At 39.9% G+C, this 18,822-nt stretch overlaps 2 protein-coding genes across 2 annotated transcripts in view; one reads left to right on the forward strand and one right to left on the reverse strand.

The window, feature by feature from the left end:
* tti1 (TELO2 interacting protein 1) overlaps positions 1–13,128 on the forward strand; it is a 49,097-nt gene extending 35,969 nt beyond the window's left edge. Inside the window, exons 15-16 of the mRNA XM_055013175.1 lie at positions 5,956–6,014; positions 13,072–13,128. Of these exons, the coding sequence (XP_054869150.1) occupies positions 5,956–5,992 (37 nt within the window). The 3' untranslated portion in view covers positions 5,993–6,014; positions 13,072–13,128. The remainder of the gene's footprint in view (positions 1–5,955; positions 6,015–13,071) is intronic.
* LOC111571774 (V-set and transmembrane domain-containing protein 2-like protein) overlaps positions 1,339–18,822 on the reverse strand; it is an 80,947-nt gene continuing 63,463 nt past the window's right edge. Inside the window, exons 2-4 of the mRNA XM_023275105.3 lie at positions 12,383–12,552; positions 10,086–10,130; positions 1,339–3,927 (exon numbers count right to left, since the gene is read on the reverse strand). Coding sequence (XP_023130873.2) covers positions 3,466–3,927; positions 10,086–10,130; positions 12,383–12,552 — 677 coding nt within the window. The 3' untranslated portion in view covers positions 1,339–3,465. The remainder of the gene's footprint in view (positions 3,928–10,085; positions 10,131–12,382; positions 12,553–18,822) is intronic.

Below are 18,822 nucleotides of genomic sequence, written 5' to 3' on the forward strand. Positions count from 1 at the left end.
CTCCTTGTGCATGTGTGGGTTTTCTCCAGGTTCTCCAGCTTCCTCCCACAGTCCAGAAACATGCTGAGATTAAGTGATGATTCTAAATTGTCCATAGGTGTGACTGTGAGTGTGATTGTTTGTCTATATGTGTGATTGATTGTCTCTATATGTAGTCCTGTGATAGACTGGTGACCTGTCCAGAGTGTCCCCTGCCTTCACCCTAAGTCAGCTGGGATAGACTCCAACCCCCCTGCAACCCTAATGAGGATTAAGCGATGTATAGATAATGGATGGATGGATAGAAATTATGTTTCCCACTTTCTTGCTTAATTACCCATAAAGACACTACTCGGTAATTAAGCATTAAGTACTCAGTAAGGTACGACACAAATATCTTGTTTTTCTGTACCTGTTATTCTTAACTCATTCAACTTATTATTCCCATTTAAGAAGCATTATTCCCATTGTATTATTTTATTTAAAGCTGTATCCACTAAGTAATACACGGTCCTTTTTAGAGTTGCAGCTGTTAATGAAGCTTATCCTTTGTACAATGAAACTGTACTGTGTGTTTGTGGGTCATTTTCAAAGCCTGATGTCTTCAGCAAGAGCCTGTGGATTTGAGAGACAGTTAACATATTGTTTTTGGGCTCTATGGAATTTCCTACAGTTTCCATGTTTCCTACACAGAGGAATAGATGTAACTAGACCAATTTTCTAGGAATTCTATGGCAAGTGTTGTTATACAAAGGATGGAGGACCTCTGCCCTGTTAGAGCACAGGTGGTGTTGTTGTGGACAAATCGAAGACATCATGACAGAGACACTGACCAATCTATCATTGTTACCGGTCTGGTCACTGCAGGGTTCAGGGTCTGTGTAAATGACGGAAACGGAAAGTCGACTACCAGAGGAGCCCCACCTCACTGCTCCATAATGAATGTATGAGGCCTCTGGTGTGGGGAAACAAGATCGCCAAGTGTTTTGTATTTAGCTGGCCTGACTTAATGCTAGTCAGCATGGCACACAGTGCCTCTTTATCTCATCCTGTGCTGTTGCTATTTATCCTGCTGCCAGTGCTGACAATAGCACCATTAGTCATCAACAGCAATGGGAGGGGGCTTTGGCAGCACCTATTACACAACTGCCTAACACAGTTTCTGCTTAATGCCCACGGACACACACACACACAGACAGAGCAAAGGCTAAAAACTAAACCACAGGTGACAGTGAACAGAGCTGTGAAAGCACCTCCGATACCTGCTTAGATATAAATGTGCAGAGCCTCTTTGGGGGGGCTGAAAGAAAAGTAAGCTGTCACATCTCTGAATCAAGGATAAGATTACCCAATTTTCACTGTTGTTTCATATACAATTTATTTCATTTGATAAAGGCATACACTTAGTGTGAGACCAAACATTCTAGAAGAAATGTACATTTTCCCTCTTTTTTCAACAGTGATCTCTTTACAAAACATTAAATCAAAGTTACTGGCTGAAAAAAAAAAAACAATCCCACCGATCACTGCTCCTGCAACCCACAATAACAGAAGCGCTGTTGTTTCTGTGGAGCAAAGGAGAACTGCTCGTGGTCTTGAGACGCAAGACTATATTTTGAGGCAGAATGGACAGTCAATTTCAGTGTTTCACTAACAGCCTTTACTTCTCACCCTCACTGCTCAAGGCTTTATCCAGTATGTTACCCACATTCATTTTGTCCTAATTGATCCCTTCAGAGTGAACGATTACCCAGAATGCCTCCATCACCGTAACAGACAGGGCTTGAGCTTCACATAAGCGTCTAAGCAAAGAGATTATCATTGAGTTCTTTCCATCGTTAACGGCAGGAGGAAAATGCCCTCCCAGGCCTTTTCCACCCAAGTTGCACGCATGTTCAGGCTCATTAAAATATAGTAACACTCATGTTTACAGTCCTGCACATACAGTAGAAACACTGCGTAAGTACTAAGATACATTAAGGAAACCCCTTTTCTGAGCAGCTATGAAGAGAATGTGTCATTCATCTGTCTGTACAGCACTTTTGGAGGGCAATAAAACAACAGAAAAAAATAGATCTAGTTGACAAGATTTCTAAAGTAGAAAAAGATTCAGAAGGAACAGACAATATTTTTAATGAATCAACTTAATAAATGACAAAAAATATCCTGAACTAACACACTGTCTTTGTGTATGGTTGGTTGAAAAAGTTTGTTGAAAAAATTACTGAACATGCACTAACTTTATTTCATATTATACAGTCATATATACAGAGAGTGGATTAGAGGCTTGTTGTGGGGAGGATTGAGGCTTTTTGAATAATTGATGAGCAAACATCGTAGTCAGGAACACAGCCCTGCTCTTCATTGACAGTATCTTGTAGCAAGATCACATTTCTTGTATTTATTTATCGTCAGGATTCAGAGGCACACCAAATCAGATTGTTAATTTAGTGGCGTGGATTGGGTCTTTTCATGGGTTTCCAAATGGGTAAAGTCCACATGGAACAATTCCATTGATTTCTCTAAACCTGAATGGCCATGAATGATTGAACCTGCAGCACAAGGCAGGGTGAACAAAAATCATATTTTCTGATGGACTGCAAATTCATGAACTCAAACATATTGTGGAGAAAGTACAGCCTGTGAATGTTCTTTGAGTTGAAATCCCACACTTTCTACATTACCACTGTATTTACTCGGACTGAAATGAATTGCGACCGCATCTGTCCTTGATGAGCCCTGCCACTCTGGGACATGGATGAATTCCAGCTGGAGAAAGCATGTTTCTATCTGAGCAAACACAGGGAGAAATAACTTGCTGAATATTAGGGTGTATACAACTTTTGCACCATTTTCATGACCATTATTGAATACACAAAAAATATGTGATGAATTTAGTGCTTTAAAGCTAAGAAGTCACGGAAAGAATTCAGCTGTGTTTCATTCAGTGCACTCTCAGAATGAAAGGAACACGTTTTTTCTTTACTGGGGACAGACCCAGTTACAAAAAAAGGTGTATTATTCTGAGGGTGTATGAAACGACAAGAGTAAGGCAGTGGAAGAAGTATGGGCGTCAAAGCAGATTGTGTCATTTACAGTATCTAAAGTACAAGAAGGAGCAGAGCGCGGGTTAATAGTAAGACAAGAGTCTTTGTTTTTGGGAGGGTTTTTTTCTTTCTTTTTTTTTCTTTTTTTTTTTTTTTTTTGGTGCCCGAAACCACAAACAGTGGAGCTGCCTAGATCTACACCCCAGCCCCCATTGCTGAATGTCGTGAAGCCAGGCTTTACAGACAGTGAGCAGTCCAACCTTGACCCATGCACAGCAACAAAAAGCTACGTTTCCTGCACAGTTTACAGCACTGTGCTCTTAATACTGTACATTTCCAGGGGTTCTGTATTTGTGTGCAGGCCTGCACTGTGTGGGAAGAATAGCTTTTTAATGCTGTGACACGCATCGTGTTATGTAATCCTTGTGTAACCTATCACTCATGGCGCACAGCTCGGCTCGTTGATACAGTCATTGTGGCTGTGGTTACTGTCCATGTGCCTCTTCCTCAGCTCCCTGCCAGCCTTGTGCTGCTGACTGCTGCCGCCGTGGCTGTGGCCATGGTGGGTGGGTGATGAAGGCCGCTTGCCGTGCTCCTGGTGGTGCCCATGGTTCTGGTGGTGGCTGTGCTCTTTGGCGCCACCATGAGGCTCCACCTCGTCATCGTCGACGAATCCCACTCCCCTCTTGGTGTCATCCACAGCCTCGAAGTTGTCGTTGTGGTTGCTGCTGACGACGTCACTCTCTGGCACCACCTGTAGGTAGGCTCTGACGTGGTGGTGACGTGCCCCAGCGTAATCACTGTAGTCAATGACGCGGCACTCGTAGGTGCCCTCATCAGACGGCTTGACTCGGGAGAGGCGGAGTTTATGAGAGATGTTGCTTCCTACGACTTTAACAACCTGGTAAGGATAAGGATAAGCATAACAGAAAAGAAAAGCAAAGGATTATGGTGAGATTGTGGAAGAAATTAAGCTCAACATACCTTTTTCCAAACAGAAGCCACTGTGCCCACAAGTGGCAATTACAAACTACAGGATGATGGTTAGCATTGCATCTAAAATGCATTGCAGTAGAAGCTGTAAATTGATGAATGGGTTTAAGTACCAGCCAGCATAAGCTGCTGGTCAACCAGAGGTCTGTACTATGATGCAGGATTTGATGTTAGCAAGAGAACTTCAGGTTTAACTCTGGGTTTTTAGGACTACAACAATGGTTCCCTTCTTATTCCCATGTTATTTGTGCTGAACGCTTAACCTGCTCCTGAGCAAGTTATGTTCGAGGTAACACGGTTTGCTGACCAATCAGTTTTGATGGAAAACAGCATCACCATTCCTGGAAGATCCTGCAGAGCTCAGTGTACAGATATTGAGAGGACAAAGTCAAAGGTTTTAGAGCTGCAAGCAATTTCAAAACTATGTCAGTGTTTCATCTGTCTCTGCCGAGCAACATAATCCTAAAACAGAAACAGATGCCTTCCAGCCTGCTTATCGACTTTAAAAGATTTAAACCATTACACCACCACCAAGCAGCTGAAGAATGAAGCTAAAATTGCCTTACATGCCCAAGGAATGAGACTGAATGTAAGATTACTGAATTCATCGCACACATCACCATGAAGATAGTTTCATTACTTGATTGTTTTTACTTTTTTGTGATCAGTGTTAAGCAACTACATCTGTGACTTTGTTCTACAAACTTGTGATGCATAGTGTTACTTAAATTGAACCTTGAATAATAAACCTACACCTGAACTACTTATACACACAAGACAGTGATATTGAAGAGCATATTTATTACACATTCACACAGCCTGTAGTTTTTGCAGCTTTCCTTCCTTCCTTAGGCTGAAAGCAGTTACCTTTAAGTCTGTATTATATTTCTAAACTCCTTATAGTGGTTTAAGGTTATAGTTTGCTTTTGCAGCTCCAGTCTATGTTTGTGATTGGTCATACAGTTATACTGAGAAACCCTGGGTTGGCTTATCAAGCTGATAGGTAGCTTCATGTGACCCCTTAGCCTGACTGCAGTTGTTGGGTTTAAGTCAGATAACGAAAAGACTCTGAGTATGTTGAACCTGGTACAGGGACTAGACCAAGAAATTCCTGTCCGAATGTTCTAAATTAAACAAGGTTGCAATTTTTATACAATTTTAATTTTGAAGTGGAAGAAAATATTTCATATTTTGAAAATGTTTAAAAAAAAAAAAAAAAAAACACTCATGCTTTCAGCTAAAATATTTAAAATTCTTCTATTTTCCAGCAAAAAAATCTGTTTTCTTCTTTTGTTGCTAAATAATGAAATAATTTACAGCATGTTCTTCATATCTTCCTGAAAGACAGTTCTGAATATGCCATTGGGTGTCTTTTTCCTTTCACGCACATTCATTCTAACTCCTAGATGTCAAATCAACCTCGGTTTACCATGTAAATGTTTTTGGGCTTGGGTTTTTGTTGATTTTGTATGTTCTTTTTCTCTCCATCTTTTCTTCACTGTCCTGTGTTTCTCCCTGTCTGTGAATCACCTCGTGTTTGCCAGCTTGTCCCTCGTAGTCTTTGCCCTTTTTTTGTATATGCAGCTGCAGAGGAGCCTTCAAAATGAAATATCGGCAGTGTCACAGCAAAAATAAATCACACGCACAAAAAAAGCTTTTACTTTGTAACACAAAAAAGCTTATTTCTACTCTGTCACAGATAGCTCAGTCAGTCAAGCTGCCTGGCCATCAAGTCAGAGGACTAGTGAGAAAGTGAATGCACTCACGGTCATGCATCTCACCACTTGTACTGATTGTTAGTGCCTTTCACTCCCTATAATTCTTGAACGGGGTACAAAAAAGAACTATTAGATACATGCAATTTGTCACAGTAAATCAGTGTAATAAAGTTAGTTACTGCTTCTTGACATTTCTGGGAATTTTATCTGACCTGCAGGCCGAGTTTCCACGGAGCAGATGGAAGAAGAAGATGACAGATAAAAACAAATGAAAAATGTAAGTAATGTAATATGTTTAGTATGTAGAGTTTTTACTGTGTGGAAATCATGCGCGTCGATTCCAGGTGTTTTTCAAATTTTATAAAATAATCATTCCAAAGAATTCAATTTTAATAATTCATGAAATTATAACTGTGACATTCTGCACAAAAGACATTTGAAAGATCTCTCTGAAAAAACTGCTTGGAGTTCAGAGGGATAATGGAGATCATTGCTGTGTTTATTTTTCATTTTGTTGTTGTTTCTGTGGCTGCACAGCGGCTCGGTGGTTAGTGCTGTCACCTCAGCTAGAGGGTAGAAGATCCTCGGTTTACGTCCCGGCCTAGGCCTGGGATCTTTCTGCTTGGAGTTTGCATGTTCTCTCTGTGCATGTGTGGGTTCTCTCTGGGTTCTCCGGCTTCCTCCCACAGTCCAAAAACATGCTGAGGTTACTTGGTAACTCTAAATTATCCGCAGGTGTGAATGTGATTGTTTGTCTCTGTGTAGCCCTGTGATAGACTGGTGACCTGTCCAGGGTGTCCTCTGCCTTCCCCCTAAGTCAGCTGGGATAGAATAAAACCAAGATATACCGTACAAACAGCGGACAAGACAACATAATAGACAGGACCACGGTATTGATCTTCTCATCTAGCGCTTAGCAAGTATGCAAATATTCACATTATTTCAAAATGTCAAACTATTCCTTTGGTGGTATTAGCATCCTTCTTGCACTCACATTCAGTCAAACGAGATTTATGTGTTTACAACCCTCTGAACATTTTTTATATAGATTATCTGTTTCATATAAACGGTTTATGGTTACGTATAATAAATTAGGTTTTACTGTGCTTAAAAAGAAAAATGAGCTTAGCATATATTTATAAAGAGAGATGCAAGAAGTGATATTTACAACGAAAGAAGAGGAGAACTACAGCCTTAATGTGGAGCTGAAATCACTCCTGTATTTCAGCTTATTCATAGTGTTTTGTGAAAAGATAGTTCATTAAAAATGTGACCATTTTCAGAATGTACTTTTCTGCATGAAAAGAAAGGGGGTGGGGGGGGGGTGGGGGGGGGGTGGAGTTGATGTTATTTATTGGTTATTATGTTGTGATTTTACTGGTCTGGCCCACATGAGATCAAATTGGTCTGTATGTGGCCCCTGAACTAAAATGAGTTTGACACCCCTGTTCTTCTAGGAACATCATGAAGTAACCCTATATAAATACAACTTTATTTGTCACCCACCTTCCTCCTCATGCAGATGTTGGACTGTGTGCGTATGTGTGCTGGTATCATCCCCTGCATGTGTAGAAGTGTAGTTATAAAAATAAGCTCAACACTTAAGGCTGTTTTGAAAGCACTGACATGTGATTTTGTGTCTGCATATGTGAGCATCTGCCTTTTTTTTTTGCTGGACTGTATGGATGTGAGCCAGCATCCATCATATACCGAGGGCTCATAATGATTTTCCAGCTGTACAGCCTGCTGTGTTTGGCTCCACCCATACAAACACACACACCCACGTATTCAGTCAACCAAGCCACAGCTGGTGCTTTCATTACAGTGAATCAGCGGCAGTTAGCCTGTTGGGAGGAAGGAGAGAGGTTTCATCTTTATGTACGTGTGTGTTTCTGCGACACATAAACAACAATGTTAATGTATCTGTACACTCTATTACTTTGCATATGCTGCTTCTACATGCAAGGCTCTGAATTGCAGTGATTCTGTGATTAGAAAGTCTCATTTGTTGGTAATTTTTGTGGCTATAAAGTCAGTGCAGAGAGATTTATCCAGGGGAGTCGGTTGGGGAATGTGCAGTAGCTTCCTTGTACAGTTAATTAGAAGGAAAAACTCCATAATCTAAGTCACTATATACCTGTGCTGCTTCCTCGGTCAACAGCCCTCCCTGCTTTTTGTTGTAAACCACTTGCCTGTGTAGCGTACTGAGGTGCAGAACATTCCAGAGCAACACACAGAGAATCCAGAGACCCTTTCCCAATGCTGTAAATTTGGTAAGAAAACACTTCAGAGGACAGCTTAATTTGAAATTCACACCTAAATGGAACATCTGCAGATCGGATGTTTCCTACAAAAAGAGCACTCATGGCCCTCTTGGAGGCAACAGGAGGCCTCCTACCTCCACCAGAACCTGATAATAAAGTGCCAATTGTGAGGAAAACCACACCTGGAGAAGAGAAGACTGATCTCCTGACCTTTCTCTCTCACTAACACCGAGAACTGTCCATATCACAGTTAACTGAACAAATTTAAATCCTCAAAATAAAGAAATTCAGCATCACTGGGGTGATGATCCCAATGTCTGGACTCAATCTGTGATACCAGGTTGATCAGGACCAGTATCAAAGAAGAACACATCATATCTGAAGTGCCAGAGTACTGACAGGAGCTAGCAAGAGAGATCATATTCTTTTCTATACTGGCTTCTCTTCATTGGCTTCCTGTGAAATCTAGAATATAATTTAAAATCCTTCTTCTGACATACAAAGCTCTTAATGACCAATCTCCATTGTATCTTAAAGACCTTATAGCACCATATCATCCTAGTAGAACTCTTTGCTCTCAGACTGCAGGCTTACTTGTAATTCCCAGAATTTCTAAAAGTAGAATGGGAGACAGAGCCTTCAGTTATCAGATTAGGTTCGGGAGGTGGACACCCTCTCTACTTTTAAGACCAGGCGTAAAACATTCCTTTTTGACAAAGCTTATAGTTAGGGCTGATGGGCTTTGTTTCTCTATGTTTTACTTAAAGTTGGACTTCTTAAGATAACTTTAATAATGCAACATTTTCTTTGTAACTATAAGCTTAAACTCTTAGTGTTTTCACTTTGCCACACTTTTGCAATGCAACTATGCAAAGGTGCCACCTTGTCTCTGCGTTCCTGAACCAACTCATCCAGCAGATCATCACAGCTTCACATCCTGCAGCAGCCTCCCCCTCCCTCCAACAAAGGCTACACAAGTATCACTTTCCTTCCGCTAAACGGTTGAATTTACAAATTAAAATTGGCTGCCAGTTCTACAGTGTTTCTAATCTGACCACCACTCTACCAACTGCTTCCAGTGACAATCACAGTTAATTAATCAGTTTGTTTATCTGTATTTATTCATTCATTTATTCACTGTTTGTTGCTTGTTATGTCATTGTTGTTTATTGTTTGTTTACTGTATTAGTTAATAAGTGTTTTTTGAATAATTCTCATTGGTTCTACTGTGTATTTATTTGTTTGGGAACTGGAGGTCAATGAAATCAGAGTTCACGACTTTTGATAATAAGACTGATCAATACAAATAGATTTGATTAATTATTATTAATCTGAATAATTATTTCATTTAATTTTATATTTGGTGGTGTCTCTGATAAACAAGCTCAATTTTAGTCGCAAAGTCTAGTGTCTACACATGTGGTGCGGCCACATGAGGAAACACATTTTACATATTCTTTAATTCTGTGATTTGGCACAGCCATGCAAGGCTGTTACACTACATCTTATTATTATTTGCTGCTCCCATGTGAGACTACATTTCCGCTGCACAATATATACATTTGTGCTACATTATAATTATGGTTCCACGTATGATGCTATTCACGCTACACCTGTGTTAGTAACTGAAGGCCTGTATGTAGACCAGAGGAGATATAAAGGTTGTGCCTACCTCCCAGCCTGTCTCTTTCACTGTTTATTGTTGGGATTTGTTGTTGTAGCCATAAAAATGCAGGACTGTTTATTAGAATCTCAAGATGATGCACTGCAGGCCATGCCCCATGAGGAGGACACTTAACCACCCACAAACACCAGCACTGCCTGCTCTTTGGCTGACACTGTGATTCCACAAAGCCACTGAAGATGAAGTGAACGTGTTAAAATGTCGTCTGGAGCGTTCACTGCACTGAGTGCTGCTACACTGATCCTTGTGTGTAATACAGCATAAGCACAACATCTGTGGATCATTCAGAACAAGAAATTTCAATGTAATCATAAGCATTTGGTGCTTCATCTCCTCATATAACACCAAGGCAAACATAAGGGCTGTCTCAAAAAATAACAAAAGATAGAGCTTAACTCACACTTATCTTAGTAGCATCCTTTGGCATCTCCTCCTCAGGAGCCACCTAGAAAAACAACAAACATGAGCAGAATGATTTCATCTTAATATGTTTAATTAATATAGTTTAACTGGGATTATCAACATAAAATGGGAAAGCACACATATTGTGTTCTTACTGTTAAGTCCAGAATGGTAATACCTGACATTACAATAAACAGGATTAACTGAGCTGAGATTTACCAGTTTTTTGAATGGTTTTTCAACATATTGTTTTTCTTGGGATTATTGCTCATCTTCTCCTTTTTTATAGCTGAATTCACCTATTTTATTTTTGTTATATTAATAGAGTCAGTGGTTCTATAATGGAACAAATGTCAGTCATAGCGCTTAAATTACCCGACTCTGCAGATGTACGCAGTTTTTTTGCCTTCTTTCGGATTTGATTTATATGCATTTACTGTATATTAGTCAGTCTGACCAGCTCTCATCAGCACCTCTATGCATCACCAAAGAGAAGACTGACAAAGCTGCCAAGTGGCCATGAACATCTAGCAAATAATGTAACAATAATAATAATACCATATTTAATATTGGACTCAAATTTGTCATGACATGAAATGTCCCTCTTTTTATGATTTTACCCCCTGGCAAACAAAACATCCTAGTTTTATTTTGGATGCTTACATTAGCATTACATTAGCATAACATTTGCACACAGAAACAAAATTATTTAACAAAAAACAAAAACTACCAGGGTCAAAACATTCCCCGCCTTGATGCTAATAGTCAATTATGTTTTCTTTTTGCTGGATAACAGCTTGCAGTGGTTTGTTGTAGTTTGTAACAAGTGTCTGACACATCTCCTGAGGAATCCCAGCACATTCTTCTTTGGCAAGTCTCTCAAGCTCCTTCAGATTTGATGGTCTTCTGGCATGGACCTTGGTCTTCAGTTGACCCCGAAGATTTTCAATGGGATTCAAGTCAGGGCTTTGTGCAGGCCAGTCAATAACGTTCCCTTTGGTCTTCTGGAGGTAATTATTCACCAGGAGTGACGTATGTTTTGGGTGGTTGTCATACTGGAAGACAAAGCCACGACCCAGACCCAGTTTAGCAGCAGACTGCTTGAGGTTTTCCTTTAAAATCCTCATACATCCTTCTTTCTTCATGATTCCTTCAACCTTGACAAGATTCCCAGTTCCAGACGCATAAAAGCATTGCCACAGCATAATACTGCCACCACCGTGTTTAACTGTGGGGACAGTGTTCTTTGGGTTATACGCCTCTCCCTTCTTTCTCTGAAATATAAGCAACAAACTCTAGTTTGGTTCCATCTGACCAAAGGACACGCTTCCAGTATTCATAATCTTTCTCCAGATTGTCCTCAGCATACTTCAGTCTGGCTTGAAGACGTCTCTTCTGTAGAAGTGGAGTTTTTCTTGGCCTGCATCCTCACAGTCCATTTTTGTGCAGGGCTCTAGTGACTGTCTTCTTTGACACTACAATTCCTGACTTGGCTAAGTCATTAAGTAGTGTTCTGGTGATTGTTTATCATATTTAGACACATCTCTCATAAGTTTTCTGTCCATCGTCTTTGAAATCTTTCACTCCCTACCTCTGCCAGACTTATGCTGTACTGTGTGTATCTCTTTGAATTTCTTGATGAGACTTGGAAATGCTGTGATAATGTTGTAGACCCTTCTCCTGCTTTGTAAGCATCAACAATTCTTTTTCTCGAGTCTAAACTGATTTCTTTTGTTTTTGGCATTATGCTTCCTCAAGTGACCGCTCAAATCCTTAAGGAAGTTTTTATACTGTGAGTAAAGTGTAGGACAACCCTCAGTTTTAACATGACTGACTGATTGATTACAAGCTGTGAGCATTACAAAGTTAAAACGTGATTGCACAACAGTGGTTTGTGCTTTGGCTTCATAAAAAGGTCAATTCTTCAGGGGGCTAACAATATTGACTCTTATAATTTTTATTTTTCTAAAATTATTCTTTTATTGTGTGCAAAAACAATTAATTTATGCTTTCTGAAGAAAACTGGTATGTATAGAAGTCCTATGTTGAAAATCCTCTGTTCTGTTAAAAATGCACCTGGGAAAATTTTGAAAAAAAATGCAAAATTTCATAGGTGGGCCATTAATTTTGTCTTCAACTGTAAAGGACATTTGCTATATACCAAAAAGACACTTTAATTTAAGCTAGCTACGCAGCAGGGAAGGATCTGACTGATACAATGTTTATTTACAGACATTGTAAGAGCTACAAACTATTCGCATCAGGTGACAGTCAGAGTTGCTGTTATGAACTTACTTCATTAGTTGTCCAGGGCTGTCGGTCCATCCAGTCAAGATGGTTCCTGATGTACCACCACTGGATCTCCAGTGAGTAGGAAGGTTTTCCGGCCCCTCTGAAGGAACAGGCCATCTCCACATCCTGACCTCTCTGGGCGGTCATATCATGAGGCACCTCTGTGAACATGGCTGGACAGACACAGAATCACGTGATTAATGGTTGGGTGTAGTGACTGGCTTGCAGTGTAAATAAAGAGCCTTAAGATGACATTGAGCTGATAACAGTGATCTTGTGTTTAGCCTGGTAACATCTATTCATCCATCATCTATACACCGCTTAATCCTCATTAGGGTCGCTGAACTTTATCCCAGCTGACTTAGGGTGAAGGCAGGGGACGACTAATCACACTGACATTCACACCTACAGACAATTTAGTCACCAGTTAACCTCAGCATGTTTTTGGACTGTGGGAGGAAGCCGGAGAACACAGAGAAAACCCACGCATGCACAGGGAGAACATGCAAACTCCATGCAGAAACATCCTAAGCCCAGGCCGGGACTCGAACCGAGGATCTTCTACCTTCTAGCTGAGGCGACAGTGCTAACCATGAATGACTAGTTGGAAGTTGTTTTCACTTTTGGGAAATCCTGTAACACAGAGAGTTTGATTCTAAACTAAAGAATTAGCTTTACATGGTTTCTTGCAGGCTGCACAGTGGCTCAGTGGCTATCATTGTCACCTTGCAGCTAGAAGATCTCTGCATCATGTCCCGGCCCCCCGCGTGACCCTAATGAGGGTTAAACAATGTATAGATAAAATAAAATGTAAACTACTAATTAATGTTATTGAAGTCTTTCTGTCCCTTTGAGCTTTTCCCTGACAGAAGAGTGACACTCTGTCTGTGTTGTTAATTATTGACCTATTCCAGAGTGAGCCTAAGTCCTTCTGTAACCTTTAAAATTTCTTAACCTTTGTCAAGTATCTACATTTGATATTTGCCTCACTTATCCAGTCAGTAAGACTGAGTCAAACCTGTGCCAACTTTCATCCGGGTTCATAGATTAATCTCAACTGTTCAACCAGCGAGCTGTGCTATGGATCTGTCTTGTATTACAAGAGCAGTACAAGCCTCAAGTCATACATCCCTCTTGTATATTGATCAAATCTGCTTGTATTTTTCATTTGTGAAAACCGAAACGTACAAGGTATCGATTTGACATTACACAGCCGGAGCCAGCAACAATGCCCACAGCCCTCCTCTTGCAGATAATATTCAAAGCTGAGACATAAAAACTGCTGCGTAAGAGATAGAGCCTCTGAAGTTGCTCTCGGCAATGATAATATGTCTTTCCCCACTTAGCTGTGAAACTCACAATGCAAAATCGATGCACTTTTTTTTGTTGTTCTAATCCTTCCCAGATTTGGAGACCACAGGAAAATATAATAATCATTTAATGTAGGAGAGATCATATTCACAAAGCAATGTACAAAATCCACACATCAGATACTAATCTGATCATATGATGTGTAATTTATGTCTGTCTTTTTCAGTCTTTCTCTAAATTTGAACACTTTCAAAAACTGCTGTTACTGTAAAGAAAACAGCACAACTCTCACATTATATCATGTTTAACTTAATTATCCTCTGCTACTCAGCAAATGTCAGTTTTACATAGATTCTTGTATGACAATGATTTAAATATGTGGATCTCTAATACTGTATCTCTTAGTAATAGTCAAATCTAATATCCACACTGCTGTTGTTGAGGCAATAAAAGGCTGCGATGAGTTGGTCCACTCATCCTGAAGCATGATCATTATCTCCAAGATAAACAGTGGAAGGATCTCAGACAGCTGCTGCAAGTCAACACTCAAAACGGCAACCAAGACAGACTCTATGTCAAACCATTTACCACAAGAGAACAAGGAGATGGACACAGAAATTGATATGAGACAAAGATTTTTCACAAGACGGAGAAAAAGCGATTCTGTCTGCATTTGTGCGATGATCAAGAAAATAAATCATTACAAGACATTGAATTAATGAGCGAGGTTTTATGAGAGCGAGGTTCTGTGCGTTTGTGAGAGACTAATATATCGGAGGAATAAAAAAAGGAACTGATATGAGACTGTGTGTGTCGGGGGCAGGAGAAGAGGAGGAAGGCGGAGGTAAATGTGCGAGCTAGCAGATTGCTGTGGGCAGAGGAAGCTGTTATCGCTGTTTTCTTGGAGAAATGTAACGTGGTAATTACAGCAGTGATAAAAGGGGAGCAGGACATGTTTCTTTGCAACGTCATCTTACTCCAGCCTACCTAAGCTTCCACCACATTCTCAATATTTACACCTACAGTCCAAGTTTCATTAAAGGACCAAACCAATGATTTTGTGTGTTTAAGCCAAATAACTACCCTCCACTAGTGCCAGTCACATTCTAAAACATGCCTCGATAGTTCAGCTTGTCGTATTTTGCAGAATTGTCTGATTCTGACAGACCCACCTCGAAATTTGAGATGTCCCACCTACAAGTGCTTCAGAATAGACTCTACTTCCTGAAGCAAATCACATTTTATTGAGGTGGGACGCATTAGGAAAGAAATCCTGTGAGACCTAATGCGAGTCCTGCAGTAGAGGACAGTTGTAACTACGCTGCAGTTGGGAGCATATGGTAAAAACAATCAACTGAGTCAGAAAAAGTGAAGTGGAAAAGACGATTAAAGCAGGTGTTTACAACCAGAAGGTAACGCAAGGCCAGTTTGACATTTGGACAAATTTCGCAATTATACCAACAGAGACTGAAAAGTTTTGGACTGTTTTAGTTGCAACAAATATATGAAAGTAGCGTATTGATAAACAGGGTGTCCATAAAGTCTGGATACATAGGAAATCTCATTAACTATACTTTTTTGCCTCCACAGATAAGAAAGAGTTGAACTGGTACTTTTCAGTGGACATGAACGATGGACATATCTAAAGACAGGGTTAGGGAAGTGATTTTTGGGGGGCTAGAATAAATTTTAGCTATGAACAATTCTTCAGTTTCAGCTGATACATTTGGTCGTCCAGAACAGGGTTTGTCCATGACACTGCTCATTTCTTCAACCTTTTTAGCCACCTTTGGAAAAGCCAAGTGGAATCCTCCTTGGATGACGTGCATTAAATTCATCTGCTGTCTTTCGATGTGTCCATCCTTCACGGTTTTGTCCCAAGAGTAATTTGTATTGGATGTGCACTGCATCTGTTGTTGGATAAGCATAGTGTGTCTCATTTGTCGTCCATTCACACATATAACTGCAGGCATGAATTAAATCTTTAGTGCACAAATGCACATTCTGCAATTTAGTACACAATATTAAACCAATAAAACCCATAGCATCATAAAAGACACCTGTTTTTTGTTGGTCTAATCATGATCCCTGACTAGAGACCAAGACAGAATTTGACCCTTTTGTACATAAAACTTTTTAGCTGCTCACTTCCCCTGCATGCTTCAAAAAAAAAAAAAAAACCCAAATACATCACTTTGCCATCACTCATATGTTATTTAACAGTTGCCTAACAGGGATATTGAGAGACCTGTCATGCATTTGCTTCCATGTATTTTGCTTTGGGGCTTGTGTAACGCAGACTCACTCCTCTCAGAACCACAACGCACTGCTGCAACAGTCACTTTTTTAAAAAATGCATGAGGGCTCTGGCAACACTGAGGCTTTTCCGCTCTCCACCTGAATCCATCATGATCGGGCAGCCAGCAGCATTAGCTTCTGAATGTCAATGCAGTTCAGTGTGTGAGATGGCTGCTGGTGCATCGGGCTGCGTGCATGCTCTCAAGAGGTTCTTGAAAATGCCTTCATAACAGCTGAGGAAGCGGCTACAGTGTAATGTGGCTCTCTACCTATTGTACAATAGTATAATTATGTACTGGTAATTAGGCTGATCTATGTGCATCCTCTGCTACACTCTGAGAAAGAGACATGTATATATTGCTGGGTTGTCTAATTAAAATTCTGCTAAATAGAACTATATTTTCATTACACCAATAGTTTAGTTACAATTCCCTGGTGGATAGCTTTTGTATGAGCCTAGTCTCTCAGAAATTCAGTTTCTTTAGAATTAAACTGCACTGGAACATAGTTGACAATGCAAGGGAAACACACACCAACAGGACCCAACACCAACATCCTCATGCCAGACACCACAGGACACTTCCAGAGGTCATGTGGGGGCACGATATTATTTCTACGTTAATTAATAAGGTGGATGATTAATGCATGTTGCCAATTATTGTATTGCTTTCCACCTGTCACTCCTTTCAGCCAACCAATCAACATACACTACCATTCAAAAATCTGGGGTCACTTAGAAATGTCCTTATTTTTGAAAGAAAACTTGTGGTAAATGACTATTCTAGCTGGAAACGGCTGATTATTCATGGAATATCTCCATAGAGGTACAGAGGAACATTTCCAGCAGCCATCACTCCTGTGTTCTAATGCTACATTGTGTTAGCTAATGGCATTGAAAGGCTCATTGATGATTGTGCAATTATGTTAGCACATGAATAAAAGTGTGAGTTTACATGGAAAACATGAAATTGTCTGGGTGACCCCAAACTATTGAACGGTAGTGTATGTGGTTGTGTGATATAAGGTGCACAATCACTAAAGCATTTTAGTGATTCTGATTCTGCATTTTAGTTACGGTGGGCATCATACTCATTTCATTTTTATATTTTTTTGTCTTTATTTTGTCTATTAATGTGCAGCATATTGAGATGACTTGCAAAAAAACTTGCCATTGCCATGTATTAGATGGAAGCTTTGTAGCTTTGTGAAAATGAAAATGTTTTCTTACTACATCATTCAGCTACCTACCAGGGGAAAATACGTTTCCCTAATTGAAAATGCAGTTTAGTTATAGATAAACATTCTTTCTGGGAGATAGGGGTGTCTGTAAAATGTAAATATATTTGTAGCAAAATGACTAAAATTGAATATGTCTTAGTGGCTGTTGTTCATGCTGCACAATGAATTGGAACAGATCAGAGGGTTGCCCGAGGGTTGTGTTAGCGTGCTTGGCAAAACCTAAAACCCAAATCAGAGATAACAGGTATCAGTCGTTCTTTGTTACCCAGATTCTCTTCATCAGGCTCTGAATGTGCTCACATGAAAGATGGAGTCTTCAGTGTGGGTGTGTCACCATTTTCAGTCAAGAGGAACAGGTTGTTATAATAGAGAGCTATGGAAAATATAAAAATGTTTTTCCGTAAAAAGCCCTATTACTGTAGATTATCCAAGAGAGGAATGCTGGGAGAAAAGAGTTAAAAGTGTAAATGAATATTTAGATTTTCCCGCTCAGTGTCTCTCAGTGCGTCAGACCCTCCTCTAGAGCATCAGTCACCATGGTGATCTAGCAGTTTGAAACAGAGCCGCTGTCATGTCCCTGAAAATTCTGATTTCAGGCTCAACATACCTGGTAAGTAACCCATTAAACAGCCCTCAGACTCCTGCCTTATCAGGAGTTAAATTACTATTGCAACAACACATCATCAGTAGGATAAAACCAACCTGTCTCACGACGGTCTAACCCCAGCTCACGTTCCCTATTAGTGGGTGAACAATCCAGCACTTGGTGAATTCTCCTTCACAATGATGATGGAGAAGAGGCTAAACATCTAAAGTGCCTGAAACGTTTGCACAGGACTAAATGTCATAGAAGGGATTGACTTTCCTCATACTCTTCTCCACAGGGAGGTCATAGGCCAGGCATAGCAAGCAGCAGCTCCAGAGCTGTCTGGAGTTTAATCTTTCTCAAGGACACTTCAGGACAGAGCAATCAAACCAGCAGCTCACAAAGTTACAACATGGTTCTGTAGGCACTGCTGTTTTACCAGCACGTCATTCATTCTTTTAGATCTAAAACAAAGTTTTAGAAGTACTCAGGATTTGAGTACCACAAGTGCACAGTCTTATCTCAGATTAGAAGACGGAAACACTTTGTGCTCTGGAGTCCTCAGTAATACAGGCTTTACAGTTAGCATATGCTGTCATACTTTCTGTGACTTTTCCTTCTTGGCACAGTTCGCAGCTGATGCACCAGCAATGTACAATCTGCCTTCACTAAGCCACAATTACAAACAGTAATTTAATAGTTATTTAAAAACTAATGAGAACGTCAGCTGTCAGAATTGTATATCAGCTTTAAAGAGTAATATTTACTGCCTTCTCTGGTGAAAAGTTTAAAGTCTGGTGCTCTATCATGGGTTAGGGTAATAAAACCTTTTTATAACCTGTAGCTATATAAATAATCAAATCAAATTTATTTATAAAGCACTTCAAAATAACCAGAGTTGACCAAGGTGCTGTACAGAAGAGTAAAAACATGATCAAAAGATAAAAATAATAAAACTATGATAAAAACAGTAGAACTAGATAAAAATAATAGAGCTAAAAGCAAAATA

Source organism: Amphiprion ocellaris, chromosome 8, assembly GCF_022539595.1.
Source record: "Amphiprion ocellaris isolate individual 3 ecotype Okinawa chromosome 8, ASM2253959v1, whole genome shotgun sequence".
In the NCBI taxonomy this organism is placed as follows: Eukaryota; Metazoa; Chordata; class Actinopteri; family Pomacentridae; genus Amphiprion; species Amphiprion ocellaris.